Source organism: Mauremys reevesii, linkage group 5 (assembly GCF_016161935.1).
Source record: "Mauremys reevesii isolate NIE-2019 linkage group 5, ASM1616193v1, whole genome shotgun sequence".
Classification (NCBI taxonomy): domain Eukaryota; kingdom Metazoa; phylum Chordata; order Testudines; family Geoemydidae; genus Mauremys; species Mauremys reevesii.
In genome coordinates, this window is record NC_052627.1 from 16,044,435 (window position 1) to 16,062,659 (window position 18,225).

An 18,225-nucleotide genomic window follows, 5' to 3' on the forward strand; every position below is an offset into this window, starting at 1 on the left:
CAGTTGTAGTACTACACTTTGGAGCCAAAGTAAAACACTCACTGGAATCTGGGTAACAATAGTAAACGGTCATCTCGGCTCACTATGATTTTCTGTTATCTTGGCTCCTGAAGTCTTTGAAGATTTTGTTCCTAGTGTAAATAAATAAATTAAAACATGCTTTCCCAAATGGGAACATTTTACTATTGCTGAGTTATTGCTTTCTAAGCTCCTGTACTCTTAAACTGGAACCTATGGGTTTGAGACTGAAAATTGCCCATTCTCCTAAATAGAATTCCTCTTCAGATCCTTCCAAATCATATTATTTTTGAGACCCCAAATCACTTCAAACAAGTGTGCATATGGACCTAGGGTTGCAGGCATTCTAGAGAAATGTATAGAAGGCCCATGGGCCCAACTGCCCTCAATTTATTTTATCTCCAGCTGTGTTGAGGAACCATCCGCTCCATGTCTTAAGCAAATTAACCAGTGCTTGATTGACTTAATCATTGACACTCAAGGAAAGCTCATGCAAGCTTTTTATCCCTCAGTTCCAGGCTATCACATGCAAAGTAATCTTGCTTTCTCCACATGTTGAGGGTGTTTTGAGCATCAAGAAACTATGGAGTCAGCCTGCTTCTGCCCTGGCCTTAATCAGGAAACTGGACAAACTCTTAAATGACAGCAAGATTTAATCTTCTTCCTCACCCTTCGTTCCTTGGGCTCCTTGTTAACTGTAAATTTACAAATCAAAGGGAGGCAAGTCACTGTGACATCAACACCAAAGGTTAGATCAGTTGAGAAGGAAGGCTTACTCATTTTTTCTACTAGCAGCAGTATAACTGTAATGGTACACAGACTGAAAACCAGCCTCAGCAGAAATAATTCAACAGAGGCAGTTTCAGGGTGTGGAGTGCCAAGTCAGTGAAAGCATTCCTGGATCCCATTAGCTTCATCTTCTGAATCAGCTGATGTTCCCAGAGAGCTAAGAATCCCAACTCTTTATTTGGAATCTAGCTGTCTGAAAACCTTCTCCCTATCAATCTGCCTCCTTCCCATCCCTATTCTGAGGTCTTTTCTGTGGAAAAAGAGGTCTCCATTTTGCCTACAGCAGGAGACTAGGAATGATACCCAAAGCCTCCCATATGCACATTTTATATAAACTTGTATTATGGTAGAGGCCACAATGCAGCAGGCTCTGTCCAGGTATGCAGTAAGAGGCAGTCCTTGTCCTGATGACCTCACAACCTAAAACAAGCAGCAAACAAAGAGGGGGGGGGGGAAGGTATTTTCCTCCACCCTATCAGCTATCTCCAGCTGGTCCTCAGACTCCCCGTGAATAGTCAGTTGATGTAATTGGCACTTTGAAAAAAGGTCCACATAGACCAGATCAGAGAAGATGTTACCTGTATAAGGGTCATGTAGGAACAAATGTGAAGATGACTGTGGGAGAAATGGAAAAAATTGGAGTCATCTGATCATCATGGGCAGGGAGACAAAGTGTAAGAGTTAAACAGTTAATTTTAGGCCATATAAGTAGAGTATATGCAAAAAAACAACTAATCAAATTCCTCAGATTGGCCCTATGCATATGGGTGTGATGGTGGGAGGAAACAATGCTTTTTAAAGCCTCCCACACACCTGTCTTGTACTATGCTTTAATTTGACAGTGCTTATTACTATGGTCTCTGCAGAATGCCATTTTTGAAACTTAAACTGACCAGGAGCTACTCGAAGTCTTCCATGACTCGGACTTTCAGGATTTGCCGTAACAGAGTAGAAATTGACAGACTTTTAATACAACAATCTGATAGATGAACACGAACACACACACTGGCACCTTGTGGGACCTGGTGCACAGATGAGCTGGTGCAACTTAGAGCAATTTGAGTGCACATACAACTCAAGAACCTGCTCAGGTCTGACACAGTGATGTTGCCACCATCTCCTTCCCCTACACAGAGATCCATATGAAGTCTTGAGACTGGGTACCGCTATAAGTGACACATCTGTAATCAACACAGTTGAACCACTACCACCTTCAACTCTTGTGTGGGAATTTGCCAGAAGGGTTTATGACCCATTTTAGAAGAGACATGGCCACCTCTTTATCTTGCCTCCATCAGATTTATAATGCTTTCAGTTTGTATCTGGCTCAGTAATACTCTCTCAAAATACCAGAGCTAGACAATATGATCACTCTGTCAAATCATTTGTCCAACTAAACATTGCTCATCCACCTGGGAATTCCAACTACTTGTTAATCTACAATGGAATACCACAAGGATAATTATATTAACTGTGGTTACTGGTAACTTTTCTTTCTTTATCTGAATGTATAGTTTCTGCAGATCCTTGCTCACCTGCCCTCCATCCCTTCTTCCTTTGAATCAAAAATTGGAGTTTAGCCAGATGGAGAGACGCTGTGGACAATTGAGGATATGGGCCTTTTATACCCACAGAATGCATAGCTATGACTATCAGTTGTGTACTGTTGGGTAACTGCTTTGAAATAGTTCCAGGACTCTTGAGCAATAATGCGCCAAGATAGATTTCACAGAATTCCAGTTACTTGGGTTACCTTCTTGTCTCATCATTGATGACCCCTGGAACACTAGGCTACAATAAATGAGGAGACTACATTCCCAATTTTTTGTTGCATTATTCTTGTAATGTTGAATACTGTATGTATCCGATTTTAAAACACATTGCATGGACCAGGACTCTAGAGAATAAAGAGCATACAAAATATAACTGTACTTGTTTGGATTTGGTGAAACTCAGAAACTGGTATTGCAATCATTAGTACAATCCCATAATTTAAAAGGGATGCTGGTGGGATTACTAATTTGTATCCTTCATTGTGGTTCTAGCAGAAAAGTTTTACCTTTAGGGAAGTTGGTGAATTGTTTTTTAAAACTGATTTTAGGCATAAAAAATAAAAATGTAACACAAGGCGTCTGACTTGGGTCTTTGGATACCATGGTGTGTTTTTGTGATATTAGAACCTAAATGGAACAGAATGAAAATTAGTCTCTTACGAGCACTGCTCAGAGAAGTTTGACGATATTGTTTTTTGGTTATAATACATTTTCATCATCTGTCACAATTTACTTCGGGGTGGGAGTGGAGAAGTAAAACAAGAATGAACTCTTGCAGATGAAGGCCTTCGAAAATGGGATAGATGTCAGGGTACAAGGAGAGGATCTGAAACAAACACAAATCTATTAAACGTATCATTAATTTGGCATAAGAACTGCCATTTTTATTTTATTTTATTTTTTGTTCTGTTTCATTTATTTTTGCAGACAGGCTCGTGGAGAGGAGAGCATCCTCAGATAAGAATGTGGAGCCACATTCTGCTCCACAGAACCATCCTTCTGAAGATCCCTTTGGTTCTGTACCTTTCATTTCTCACCCAGGCAAGTTACATATGTAACATCACTACCTCTTATTTAAATCTCTCTCTCTCAAAGGAAGCTTGTTCAGTTATATGACCAAACCAGTGCAAATTGGAATCATCAGCCTTGTGGTTGAAGATTGAATAGAGGACAACTTTTCTAATATCAGAGGGGTAGCTGTGTTAGTCTGGATCTGTAACTTTTTTCTAATGTTATCGTGAATGTCTTGAAGTTTAAATCTAACCTAGCACCAAATGCATTGATACATTTTACATTTCAAAAATTGCACATGCATGATCTATTGGATTTAATACAACCGTGTCAGTTAAATGACTAATTTCCTTAATAGAATTAGATTTTTTTTTTAGGTCACACAAGAGTATTGCTACTTTTTCCTCTATTGTTTTCAGCCACCAACCTTTCTGTCTTCTATTTTTGTTGTTGGTTCCTCTGTTTTATTAGAACCTCCAGGTGGAACAGCAGAGGGATAAAGAGCTTAGCTTCAAGTCTGGTTACAGTCACACTTACGACACTGAGACTCTGTATAACTTTTTCTTTATAGAGACAGATTTTCTGACTTTACTGTGAACTCTGGGATCTAAAAACCAAATTGTGCTCTGTCGCTTACTAACTTGCCAGTTATTAAAAATTCTGCAACAAGAACTTCATTGACCGTTTTAAGGCATGAGGTAGAATAGAATCTAGGGCACTCCTCCATAACATTAAAAAAAGCTTTTGTTACTTTGTACTACTGTGGAGCCAGCAATGAGTAAAATAAGGTGCAACTTAAAGATGCTCAAAGTTGTGGGTATGTTGAGTTAAAAATGCGCTCTTGGTGTGATTTTTCTCACTGTCCATATCCACAGTAATGGTTCCTCTAATATGCTCAGATTTCACTTTGTCTTCAATCTTGTGTACTTTTTTTGCAGCCACATTCCCTTTTCTTCTTTCACTTCGCATTTCTGTGAATCTCCTTGTGTGACTTAGGCCCTTTCTGACCATACATAACCAGGTGTGAACAGAATAATATTTGGCATTCTGTTCTCTGTGGTACTCATTAAGAGCTAGGCTGTTCTGTTCTCATTCTCGATCAACTTTTTCCTTGTCAGGATGCCTTAAACTGGTTCCGCTCACATTGTTACATTTTCTGAGTTTTCTTCCATTATATCTGCTCAGCAAGCACTAAATTACCACCTCCAATCACCCTGCTCTAAAGAGTTCTAGCATTGCTCAGGTCTCTTAAGCCTGTCCTAAGGACTGTGTGTTCTCCATAAAACTAGAGACTCCGTACGATTTGCATTATGCTGTATCTGCAAAGACTCTTCTTTGCCTTATAGGCAAGGCTGAATTAATGTGAACTAAGGAAAGAAATGGTTCCCTTTGTGTGGTGGCCACCCAAATCAACATTGCTGTTTGCTTGCTGATTGTATCAAGATCAGGAAAGTAAAAGGTTTCCTGCCTTGTGATACTTTTTAGATCTGGAAACTTTTAATAGTCCCTTAACTTCTGACAACTTTTTGATGCTTTTACTCTGCTACTGCTTCTCAGCCTGCCATGCCTATAACCTTCAGATAATTAAACTGAATTTATTAAATCATATAATGGAAAAAAAACCACTTTTTTCCATTTACATATTTAGGATAATCTTGAGTCCAGGAAATGGAAGAGCTGCGGAGATCTTGAGAGAAAAACTATATACCTTCACTATTGACTTTTGCCATTTATAAAACTTACAAAAAGGTATCTCCATTTAAAAAAATAAAAAAATAATTTACAATCCTGGATCAGTTAAGGCTGAAAAGTAAGAGGAGACTTACAAAAGATCTTCTCTAGCTGTTGGTTATAAAAATTCTTACACTACAGCAGTCTGGGAGGCCTAGCATATGTTGGGCTCTTTTACTAGGGGGGTGGGAAAAAACCCTGCAACAAATGTCAGTGGTGTTCTTCGCATGATGGTCCTTATTGTATTCCACTGCAGGTTACACACTCACACAATGTGTCTGGAGCCAGAGAATTTGAAAGTAGTGTCCAGTGATCCGCACGTGCTCTCTTGCTCACCTTGTGCCTCTGACTGAGGGAATAAAGGGCAGGGCAGACTGACCGCCTCTCCAGTTCCTTCTCACTGTTGCTTGGTGCAAGTCGGAACCTCTCCATGTCCATAGCTTCAGCTTTGCCCCTTAAAATAAAATTTAGCTTTGTAAATAGTGTTAGTGTTGTGTTATGTTAATCCTGGGGGACCCTCCCCACTAAACCTCATGTGGATACTATAAACACAGCTTTCAAAAGTGGCTTTATTAGCTTAATTTCTTCAGCAAGGACAATTTGAGGCATTGAACATGAATCTGTGCTATTTAGCAAATACAGAAGCCTGAAAGAACATCCTTTCTTTACAAGGTGACAGTTATTTTCCCCCTAAATTCTTGACAGCCTATCTACACCACAATCTGTCAAATCTCAAAGCAGTTTATAATGTCTTTTGATGGCTGGCACAATTTGGTACAGCTTATGAAAGAGTTCTGAATCCTACAAACGAATTGGTCCTTTGTATGTTAACTTCTGGTAGAGTTTTAGTTAAAACAACAACAAAACATTCCCATAAATAAATTTCTGCTATTAGAAATGGTACTCAGTGGTAATGTGATAGATAGTTAACTGTCTTGGTCTTCTTTTGGTCTCAGCCTTTTAAGAATAACTAAACTAGATCCATACAGTTCCCAGGAACTTGAAGACTCTTTTTAAAAAAATATATTTTCAGGCTCCCAAGGGCTGGAATTATTCTCTGAATCAAGTTGCATTTTCTAGCCTTTGGTTTAAAAAAAAAAAAGCAGAGTTTTCGTTTCTTTACTATTGCAAAGCATCTCTAATGAAACTAATGGATATTTTTACCAGAAATATCATCTAGCTTTCCCTGAAAAATTAATTTTGAACAGGTAAATTATAGTGAAAGTATCCCAGTCCTCAGACTATAGTAATCAAGAATAATGGATGATGCGTGATCTAAAATCATGCCTATAGATCTAAAACCATGGCAACTCCTGTGGTAAGTTTCTCCCAATTGTATTTTTACTATAACACACAGATTACTATAGATTTTGATTTGTAAATGTGAGGCACATTTCACTTAAATTTAGGCAGAAGAAATATGGAATAGAGTTGAGTCAGTGGGGCAAATTTGCATAAAACACCTGATTCCCTATATAAATATCAACTATGACTGCACAGTTCTCCAGCTGTATGCAAAACATACTTACTTTGGTACTTTTGAGTTGCCTGGTAGATGATGCAGTTAACTCATGCCAGTATCTCTGGCTAAATGATCATCTACTAAGCAGTGGTCCACTTCACAGTAAGAATATCTGTGAGTTCATGGAGTAATTCACTTTAGGGGGGAAAAATCTTTTTTAAAAACCTCGCATTTAATATTGTGGACTTTGACGGGGGGAAAAAAAGCATAGCTTATATTGCAGTAATCTTTCTTTATTAAACTCTGGCTGTCCGTTTCCTACTACAGTGGGAATTCATGATCTGTGACAAGTTGATGGTCCAGAACAACACTGATTGCTTTGCCCGTGAAATGACTCAAGTATACTCCTGTCACTCATTCTGTTGTGTGATCATCTTCAGTCCTTTCCTTTTTGGGGATGAGCAGAGATCCTTTGGAGACTGTATAACTAGGCATCCTTTTATAGTAAATAATGAAGTAGGTTTTCTACTATCATTAAAATGGATCAGTACATCAGGATCATGCGTTATGTAAGTCCACTCATGTTGCATGATACAAGAGAGGTGCCACTTAAAAACCATCAAAGACGTAACAAGTGTACAGTTATTCACAGATGTGTTTTGAAGGGGAAAAACATATTCTAAGAACCAAATGTTTGTTTTAATTTCCAGTTCTTGTCTTGAAAACAAGAGCAGCAAGCGGCATCAATCTCTTACAATATTCAGCAGCTGCTGCTCTGCCTGTCGTCAAAGCAATAGTGCAGATTTAGTTGAAATGTCCCAGTAATCCCGGGCCTGACATGTGGCAAATTGCTGTGAAATGATGGCGGCAGTATGTTACCAATTCAAAGAAAGCGTAAGGCCCTTATGCCCTACTCTTCCGCCCCACCCCAGCCCCTAAAATGATGAACCAGCAGAAGGCATGTAATTACTGCAGTTGTTACAAGCCATTCATCCTCCTATAATCGGATGTCTAGAAAAAGAACATCAGAACAGAAAATTTCCTTGAAGATTAGGATCTTCTTATATGATTAAAGATGTTCCACCTGCCTTGCATTTGAGTGAAGAACAATTGTCTCCTACAAGATGCAAACCTGATTATAAGTGTAGCAATCTGAGCAGTACATTGCAAACAGATGTTACTGCATATTTCTTCAGCTTGTATAAATATATATTTGAAATTTTCATTGCAGCAGTTTACAGTTTGAGAAGATTATTTAAAAAAATGAAATCTTCTGCCATGTTGATTTTGAAGTGCATTCTGGCAACATTAGAATGTCATTAAATAAACAAAATTCATTTTTTCCCTTTTAGGCATTTATTTTGATACATTTTTAAAATTTTTGGTAAATGAAGTATAGTTTGACAACTTTTATTTTTGGGGTTGAAAATAGAAATTTTCCTCCATCAGTAACAGCGAAACTATGTAATGTTTAAACTTGTGAATTATCAGCAATACAGGGGCTTTGTATTTGGATATTTATTTTTACTTGTTTAAGGTTGAATTTGTTGCTCATTAATTTAACCAACAGCGACTCTGACCATAAAGTCACCAGGAATGTTGTTGTTGATTTCAAGTGGGAGTATGCTCATTCCCTAACAGCATGTTTGAGCTGTGCTTAATCATAATGTGTGCAGGTATGTAGTGGAAGCTTCTTCAAGCAATGATCAATCCAGCTAAGTCTAGCACTGTAATATTCCTTGAGGCGATCTCAAAATCAATAGTTGCTTAAAAAGGATTTTCTTTTGGACATGTTTCATTGTGGTTTTTTGGTGTATATAAAAAGTAAAGAAAACTTTTTTTATTTCTTCAGAAACTGCTGTAACCTTCTGATAGGCGTTCTCTTCCTTTTACCTCCAAAAGGGCCTGATTCTCCCCTTTCTTAAACTGGTTTAAATCTGGAGTAATTCCACTGAAGGCAATGGAGACACTGGTTTTACAACAGTGTCTCCAAGTGAGAGGAAAACCAGGCTTGCTATCTCTATAAATATATTATCTCATCATATGATTTAGAAATTGCAGAAGTTTAACACATCCATAATATCATATCTTCCTCAGCAAAGCTCATGACAATCATACGAAGCAAAATGTGAATCTCTTCACTGAAATAAGGGTTGTTGGATTTGCTTTTGTATGATTCTAATAAGTATCCTACTGTTTCAGTGGGGAGTATGTCAGGAAATTAATCTCAGGTTTTGAATAAAACCTGCTTCTTCCTCTAGGCAATAGTTTTTCCACAGTTTTATCTGCAGATAACAAAAAAGAAATCTATCTGCTATTAATAGAAGTAGAAAGACTTTTGGCCTTGTACTGCTGAGTCATTAAATAACTATTCCAAATTAACTCCCATAAACTGGCATTTAGTATGCACTTACAAGTACCCTGGGGAGGGTGCGAAGAGACCACTTATTTCTAGATCTAAACAAAAACAATCTGTGCATACAAACAAGGAAAACATACTTCTGTGGCTTGTACACATGGTATGAGAAGTAAGCAGTTTAGGGCAGAAGTGTTACTTAAATGCAAGTTAGACATTATTCTAAGTCTAATAGTAACCAGAGGTAATTTTTTAATTGCTAATAATCGCATCCAGATAAGGAGCAAGGACAACCCAATCCTAAACTACGAAATAATTAACTGTCCTGGGGGAAAATATTCTGTAAATCTGATTATTCCAAAATTGCAGATGGAGTGGGTAATATTGAGGGTGGTTTTGATAGGGATGAGAATTAAGAGAACGTTTCTCTCACCCACACTTCTTTGCAAGCTATGTCTTGTAAGCTTCAGATTTACATCCAAGACACCCAAACTTGATCTCACCGTTCGTTACTGTCAATAAATGGTAACAGAATGTTGACACAAAGCTGTGGGTAGGAAAGATCTTACAGGTTTAAAGAAACAAATCCCCCACATAGAGAACAAGAAACTATTCTTGGGTTGTCTCCTATATTTAAGGGGGTTTGTCACCAATTTTAAACTGCAGTGGTTCACATTAGACCATGGCAGAGTGAGTGAGTCAGCATGGCTGCTGCTTTGTTAAAATCTTTTTAAATGAGAGGTTGAAAGGGGAGCAAGGGATGAACAAAGGTCTTTGCAGTGCACTTGTGTGAAAGTTCGTTGAGTTATAGCACTAGCTGAGGAGACGGAGCTTTGATTCCAATCCCCACGCTTACACGGTTCTGGTTTTAGAGTTTAAGTGGGCACTCTTTTATATCATGTAGGATAGGAACATTCAAACGAGAAAATGACTTGGCAGTCATCAAAGAATGAAAATCCTGCATATGTCTTCCAAGTAAGCCTGTAACCACAACAATAATATATTTTGAATTATTTTTCTACTGTGAGACTTATAATTAGTCTTTCCAACACTTGTTCAGAAACTGCTCTTTTTTCCAACCCCATAGCAACAGATATGATGCTTTTGTAACTGCATTGCATTCACAAGCTGAAGAAGTAGGAAGTTCAAGTTGAAAGGACATTATTTCTATGCATGATATGTTCTCTTCTCTAATTTTAAAAATGTACAAAAATGGGTATCTAGAGTGGGTTTCTGAGGTTGTTTAGACATTTAAGTGACCTAATTTTCAAAAATACTGAGCTGTAGCTCCCACAGAAGTAATGGGGGAGCTCATCAGTGCTCAGCACTTTCAAGAACCAAGCCACTTATTTAGCTACCTACATATGGATTTAGGACTTTACCATTATGTTCATGTTCTCGAAACCCTTGGTTAGGAGATGGTTGAGTTGGTTAAAACTGCTATACTTACTATATACAGGCAAGGGACTCGGTGAAGAACTAATGGTCTCTTTATAAATATATAGGTCGTTATTTTTGTGTGATCTACCTACTTCAATGCTCAGATAGCATAATCTTTATTCTGAAATAGCCTCTCATATGTATATGATCTCTGTTCAATAGATTGATAGGCGGGAACAGTAGAAGACTTCAAATCTAATTAATTAGACACTTAGAATAAATAAGAGAGCACTCAAATAACACTAGTCCTAGCAATTTATTCTTCCTGTTCCATGCTCTGTCCTGATTCTTACTGCACCTCTGTGCAGATCTTTAGATCTGTTTCTTCAGTATTACCATTAGTGACATATGGATGCTAACAATGTCTAAGGACTCCAAAGAACAATTTCAGACACACACAACCCTTCTATCGACCTGATCCTGGAAACATGCCAGTGAGTAACACTACTCATGTGACTAGTCCCATTAGCCTCAATAGGACTGCCTGTTCCTATGCCATAGCAAGGAATGGGGGCACCAAAGCTGATTGGCAATGGAACAGGTAGTCGTATACTGACTATTTGTTTGCAGAGTGCTCTAAATATGAAAACTAAATATTATTTTATGTCAGCTATTAAGCTGTTCCCAAATCTTTCAATGCTCTCTTGACTTTATTACGGCTGAAAGAAAAACATCAATAATGGCTATGTTGACAATAAGAGGTGCTCGGGTGATCAGACCCAATAACAGCAAATGTTCATCCCAGTAACCAAACAAAACCCACCTAACCACTTCAGGTATAGTTGCAGTAGACATAGCAAACAAGCTCAATGAAAAAATTATTTCCCAACCAATTTCTTCCCCCTTTCCTCCATTCTCAAGCCCATTCCTCTACAGGGTTATTGTCCACATATTGAAAAACTAAGCTTTAGGATGTTAATTTAGGTCAACAAAAGTGAAGTTGGCCTAGTGTGCTAGGACTTTTAAACTGCATAGATCAGATCCAGCACCATTGATTGTAACAGGCACAGGCTCAAGCCCCAAGTCTGCCATGACAGAACACATGTAATAAAAATGTTTCCCATTGAAAACTAAACATGCACCATAATATGGGATAAATCTTGCCACAGTATATGCTCCAGGGAGTCAGACATAGCCCTTACAGTTTTTGTCTTGCTAATGCAGTTTGCAGATGGTTAGTCTCCTAGCATCATCAGGGTGAGAGCATGAAGATTAGAATAAAGACTAGTATGTGATATTTAGATATTTTCAGTGTACCAAATTTTCAGTTCATGAGACAGAAATTGAACCATTTACCTGTTACAAGTATTCAACTCTCTTCATACAGAAATAGGTGTGTGTAGGTATATACAAAAAAGCAGAATATACACATACTTTAGTACACATTTTAAAAACAGGTTTGCCTTTCTGAACCTAATGTTGCGAATGTCTACCCTGAATCAGATAGATTTAGGTTATTTTCATTTTGCAAACTAATCACATTCATGTTAACAATTACAGTGTCTCAACAAATATTGGAAATGTCAGGATTTGCAAGACATGGGGTTATCAAGTCCCAACATGAAGGCTATACCTTTGGGAAATCTAAAGTGTCCAATAATCCAGATTTTAATTTAACAGTAAACCAAATGTGTGCTATTTAAACTAAGAACAGATAAGAAGCAGTTCAACACCAGAAGCAAACAAACAGTCCAAAGCTATAATCACCTGATGTTTCTGGTCATTTTGTTCTTAAATCCATACCAAAAACATACATTACTTCTAAATTCTTCTTATGACTGGGGGCATGTTTTAGGGGTGAAAAAATGGTTATCAAAAACTATTCAGTTCTACTTTTTTCATAGAATACAACAAGATAGTTCCGTAAGCGTCTGCTTTCTTCCAGAAATAGACCATTGACTATCAAAAGATAATATTGACCTTGCTTGGGGTGATAAAGTTGCATACTCCTTGAGTAACAAAGGAATAAACCATAAGTCAACAGCAGAAGCTTTACCAGTTAGAAACCAACGAGTAGAGTGACAAACTTTTTACTCAGACTAACCAATTAATCATTTAAGAAAAAAAAAAAACATGCAAACTTGCCCTGTACTCTGAACAATCTTCAGTTGCTTATAATCCAGGGAGGGCTGATTTTTTTTTATGAAAAGAGAGGGCCCAATCCTTTAATCCTTGCTCAAGTACCACTGTCATTAAAGTATATGTAAATTTTGCTTAGCTGAGGACGTTCTGGGTCAAGTGCAGTACTACAAAGGTGGTAAATTGCTTTAACGGTACATAGCTGTCCTACCTGTAACTTACATTGGGTGTTGACTGTGATGTAATGAGTTATCGATTTATATTTATGCATTAATGACTGTTGCATATGGATATATTACTGAATCTTACTGACTTAGACTGTCCACAGTGGACAGTACAAATAGCTCCCCCCCCAGCACAAACCATTTCAATTGACCATAAATCAGCTAGTGATTATCAATTAGTCGAGCAAATGCTTGATCAAAAATATGTTTTGTTCCATGCTCTGAAGGTCGATAAAAGTGATCTCTTGTGATTCACCCAGAAGAAGTGGCTTCCATGCTAGGGGACTCTCCTGAAATTAACCAGCCTCAACTCCCTACATGAAAACATCATCGCATGGTCAGCAAAAGAGCTTCAACGGAGATGACGAGGCATAGGAAGGGGAAGCTGTTCACGTTGTACAGGACCCAACCCACGTATGGCCTTGTCAATTAAACTGAGCTGGGAAGCAGTCCATGGAGCATAGATGTTAAACTCACAGCCAAAATCCTGCCCTTGACACTCAAAACGGAAGAGCTGCATGAGATCTTTTGCCTTTAGGCGGATTTTCCCCTACTGTGCTACAGTTGTATTGGTAGGAGCAGGGCCTTGGGCTGGGGGTTACAAATCGGGCCCATCTCTGAAGTAGGTGACTGTATGTCAGTTGTAAGAAGTATTTTTTTTATAAATTCAAAATATATTTCAATTTAAAAATAAACAAGCCTTTTAAAGTCTCTTATATGACGCTTTCAAATGTATTAACTGCTGTAAGATTGGAGTTACATGTGGGGGGAGTGTAGGTGAGGGAAGAGAGGTAATTTGCCCTTCTGTATTTTCAACGCTTTTGCCAACGAGTAATTTTGTTTCCATACCACCCCTTCCTGCTGATTACGAAGCACTTCAGTGTAGCAGTGCTGTGCTGGTAGGTGTTCGCAGTTGCTTTTTTTTCCTGTCTGGAGTGGAATACGGTAGTGGCTCACTTCCCTTTATTGCGCACCATTAAAAGAGACACTCATCCCCTCCTCCTTGCCCATCAGTTTAATCAATGTAACCATCCCCCTCTTTCCAAATCCTTCCATTGGCTGCCTACCCACCATTGCATCCAACTTAAGCTTCTCATCAACTACCTTCAAAGCTCGCTGTAATTCTGGTCCTCCCTACTAATCTCTCCTTGTCAAGCTGTGTCTTGCCCCTCATCCCCTCTACTCCACCCATGCTCTGACCCTTGTCCGCTCATTTGTCAGCTTTTTGCACAAGCCTCTCTGTGGGGTCTTCCGTGTGACCCTCTATGCTACATATGAGCTCATCTGCAAAGACTTGACCCTATCCACATTTTAGTCCCTCTTAAGGAAACATTTGTGTGATGCTGCTTATAATGATTCTAGTTTGGAGGTTCTTAACCTTTTTTCTTTCTAAGCCTCCCTCCCCCCCATGCTATAAAACTCCACGGCCCACCTATGCCACAACTGTTTCTATGCATATAAAAGCCTGGGCCAGCATTAGGGATTAACAATCAGGGCAATTACGCTGGGCCCCTCGCCACAGGGGGACGTGCAAAGCTAAGTTGCTCAGGCTTTGGCATCAGCCCCAGAGGGTGGGGCTTAGGGGCCCGGGGTTGTTCACCCCCATGCGGCAGGGCTTTGTCTTTCTGGCCTGGGCCCCAGCAAGTCTAATGCCAATCCAGCTTGGTGGACCCCCTAAAATCAGCCTCTTGTTCTCTTTCCTCAGTCTCTAGTCACTTGTCTGTCCTTAAATTGGAGGTATTAGATCAGGGACTACCCTGGTTCAGTGTTCGGAAAGCGCCTGGCTCCTAGTAGGCACTGCTGTCAATAATTAATGAAGCCAGAAGTAAAGGCCAGTACAAGAGCTTAGCTTGATATTTTCCCCTGTAGGGACCGCAAACCCGAGTAATAAAACTGCTGCTCTAGGAGAGAGTCAGTCCTTCTTTGTAGTTGAAAAGGGACTCATTAAAGATCATCAGTGCTGTGCTTCAGTAAGAGTGAGGACCGGAGCCGTCCGGAAGTAGAGCATTTTCAGTAAATAAATTGTTGTACTTTGGTGTGATGCTATAAATGTGAGCCCTGTATTCATTAAGCAATCTTCTGCTGGTGAAATGAAATCTATCTACAAAGGTATAAATTTTCTCCATATTTTGTGTGTGAGAGTAAACGTTTCTGATGCCCTTTAAGATGAAAGGTGCTGTATACGATACCTGTAAGATATTAAAATATTAGCATAACGGAACTCTGAATTTTACAAAGATCTCAAGGAACACATGATACCTATGTAAAATCAGGGGTTCAGGTGACCCCTGTTCCCTCAGTTACAGGCTGGCTGAGTCAGCAGGAAAGGGCGCTGAAGCTCCTTGAGGCTGAAGCTAAACTCCAGTGGCACTCCTAATTTCTGCAACAGGGGAGCTCTGAAGTTCTGCTGGAGCAAATTTCACCCCTGGCAGGAGGCTCTGCTCCACCCCTGCAGGTGATTAAGAGCTCTGCTTGTGGTTTACTACACTCATAGCACATCAGACTAATAACAGATAACTTGAGTTAGAATATCTAGCTCTTGTATAGCACATGTCATCCATAGATCTCAAAGGGCTTTACAAAATACTGACCACCCGATCAATATCATTCCCATTTTACAGCTGGTGAAACTGAGGCAGAGAGGTGAAGTGACTTTCCCAAGCCACCCAGTAGGTCAGTGACAGAACCAGGAATAGAACCCAGCTCTCTTATATAACAGTCTGCTGCTTCATCCACTAGGCAACTCTGCCTCACCCATAAAACTGGGGTTGCATTGTAGAAAAATTTCATTTAATGAAAGAGGTAATTTTGTGCTATTCAGATGGAGCCTAAATAAAGATGAGCTGCCTTTTCTATTTCTCTCCCCCTCCCTTTGTTTACAAGCTCTATAGACACTGTTTTGGCCTCATAATTAACAAAGGTATTCCCAGTAAATAGACTTGAGCCTCTCCTACCTCAAGTACAACCTTTTTCTGGAGTAGGGAGAATATTCTCTGATCTGTCTCTGCAAACCTACTATCCTGTACAACTGAAACAGGACCCATAATCTCTGTTCCATGGAGACTGAAGAAAGAACCTTCAGTGTATCCTCTTTATGCTATTTCATAAGACTTGATTTTATGTTTGTAGTTTTAGTCTTTCTAGTGCATCAGTGTAATGAACTGATTACACAGTAAGGCACTTATGCTTGATGTTAAACACATGTTTATGCTTAAGTAAGTGCTTTGCTGAAGCAGGGCCAAAGTATTGTAGTAGGTGAGCAATTAGAACATAGCTTTTAAAATGTGCTTCTGGGGAGGAGGGAGGAGACGTGAACTTTTAAAATAAAGCAACAAAACAGTGTTTCATAACAGCTACATCTTTTTATAAATATAAGTGGTACTGCTCAAGCATCTGTTTTTGCTGGCTTTTTCGTAGGGAATTTACATATGCTTATACATATGCTGATCCAGAGACACTACCAGGTTGTCACGTTCACCAATCGTTCACCCGACACATGGTGCTGTATTAAAAAAATATTTCTGGGACTGTATTGCAGCCATGTGGCTTGCTGGTGTGCTGAATTCCCCCACCTCTTCTTCATCTGTGTAGTTCTTCACACAAAGCCTTCTTAATCAGACTATGTGCAGGAAAAGGTGAATTTCACCCTTTGGTAGCTCCTGCAACGACACTAGTCAGCGTTGTTACTACCATTATATTGTTCTATGATCCACTCTCAAGTGATGGAGCTGCAACTGATCTATGTTCTGGGGAGAAGAATGGGACATTTGACAAGTACAGGTATATTGTATTGAACTGAAGTGAAAAGCCTTTCTTCGGTTGATTGTAACTGTTGGTTGCTGTATTACTGTTTTCTCCCACCTAAATATTACCGAAACTCCGACTTTGAAAACTTCAAAGTAAGAGAGATCTTCACAACATACAATATCCCAGCTATAAAGCTTGAGAGTAATTACCCCAAAGTGACTCTTGATGTGTAAAAATAGCACCTTCTTAACATATCAGTCCCTGAGTGTAGAAGTCATGTCTGCTTACTTTACTGGCATGAACAAGCTTTTACTACTTCTAACACTACCAAGCCAATGTACCCATGAAAGAGTAGATTGTATCCCTATTGTGCATCATTCATTGAAAGTGGAATTGTCAGCTACATTCTAATTGCGGAATCATCCTCAGGTAGGAGGAGGATATCAAAGCAAGAACAGACTGATTTTTCAGACCCCAAGTTGAGGCTGCTATTTTTTTAAGTCCTTTCATGATTTGTAAACTGTTTAATGGGAGAAAATAAATATGGGACCTCACGATGTCAGTTTAGAGCATGATTTTTCAGATTACAGCCAGTTTGAAAAACAGCAAGACAAGTACTTGGAATGTATTTGTCAAAGAAATGTTTCCAAAATTTCCTACTGTTGCTACCACCAATTCAGCCTCATTGGCATTAATAATACTGAGTCCTAAGGTAGACAGATCACCCACTGCTGCAACCATTTTAAGCTCCATGGAGATTTTCAAAGGCACAAATGGCAGGCACCTAGCTTAACTGTCTCAAGGGCAGTTAGGTGCCTGACTGGCACTTCTGCCTTTAAAGATTTCCCCCATGTCAATTAGACGAGGGGTTCTCAACCCTTTTCTTCAAGTCCCTCTCCAACATGTTATAAAAACTCCACGGCCCACCTGTGCCACAACTTTTTTCTGTATGTAAAAGCCAGAGCTGGCATTAGGGGTAACAAGGAAGGCTATTGCCTAGGGCCCCCTGCAAAGCTAAGTTGCTCAGGCTTCGACTTCAGCCCCAGGTAGCAGCATTCAGGGCCCCGGGTTTCAGCCCCACATGGCAGGGCTTCAGCTTTCTGCCCTGGGCCCCAGCAAGTCTAACACTGGCCCTGTTTGGCAGACCCCCTGAAACCTGTTTGCAGCCCCCCAGTGGGTCCCGGACCCCTGGTTGAGAATCACTGAATTAGATCTCCTGTGATCAAGGCTAGGTAAACACTGCACTCAGAACATTGGTAGCAGTTGGTGTAGTCAGCTCCACTATGGATTGCAACAGTACGGGCTTGGGGGGCCCTGCTAATACAGCATCTGCACCCCAATATCCCATACCCAGTGTGAGTGCTAATGTAGGCCCCCTCTCCAGCCTTTTCAATACTGTGCCGTAAAACCTTGGCTGAGCTGGGTTCTGATACCATGCTGAAAATACCCGTGCCTGGGCTGCACTAGTGCTTGCACTGGTGCATCAGTGTTGGAAATAGGCACAAAAATGTGTAGTATAGACAAGGTCAAATGAAAGTGACTTTCTGGAGAAATTTAAACCAGTCTCATTTAATCTTTTGGGACCTCATGTGGATAGCCTTTTTGAAGGAATTGTATGTGTACTAAGCAATCTCCATTCTTTGCATTATATTCTTTTGCAATTTGTTTTCACGGTCCAAGCATAGCCAAGTTGTCCACTGATGTAGGATGCTGCAATAGCTATCAGTCTATATTGCAGTTCTGTATCAATATAAAAACATCAGTATTGCTACAGACGGTACCTCTGCAGCTGTACAGTGCACACGTCCAGTAAGA

At 39.6% G+C, this 18,225-nt stretch overlaps 1 protein-coding gene across 2 annotated transcripts in view; it reads left to right on the top strand.

The window, feature by feature from the left end:
- Positions 1–18,225, top strand: part of BMP2K (BMP2 inducible kinase) — a 104,340-nt gene that overhangs the window by 79,622 nt on the left and 6,493 nt on the right. Inside the window, exon 15 of one of the 2 annotated variants that reach the window (XM_039539703.1) lies at positions 3,288–3,401. The exons of the other annotated variant lie outside the window; for it this stretch is intronic. Within the exon in view, the coding sequence (XP_039395637.1) occupies positions 3,288–3,401 (114 nt within the window). The remainder of the gene's footprint in view (positions 1–3,287; positions 3,402–18,225) is intronic. 2 annotated transcript variants of the gene reach the window in all.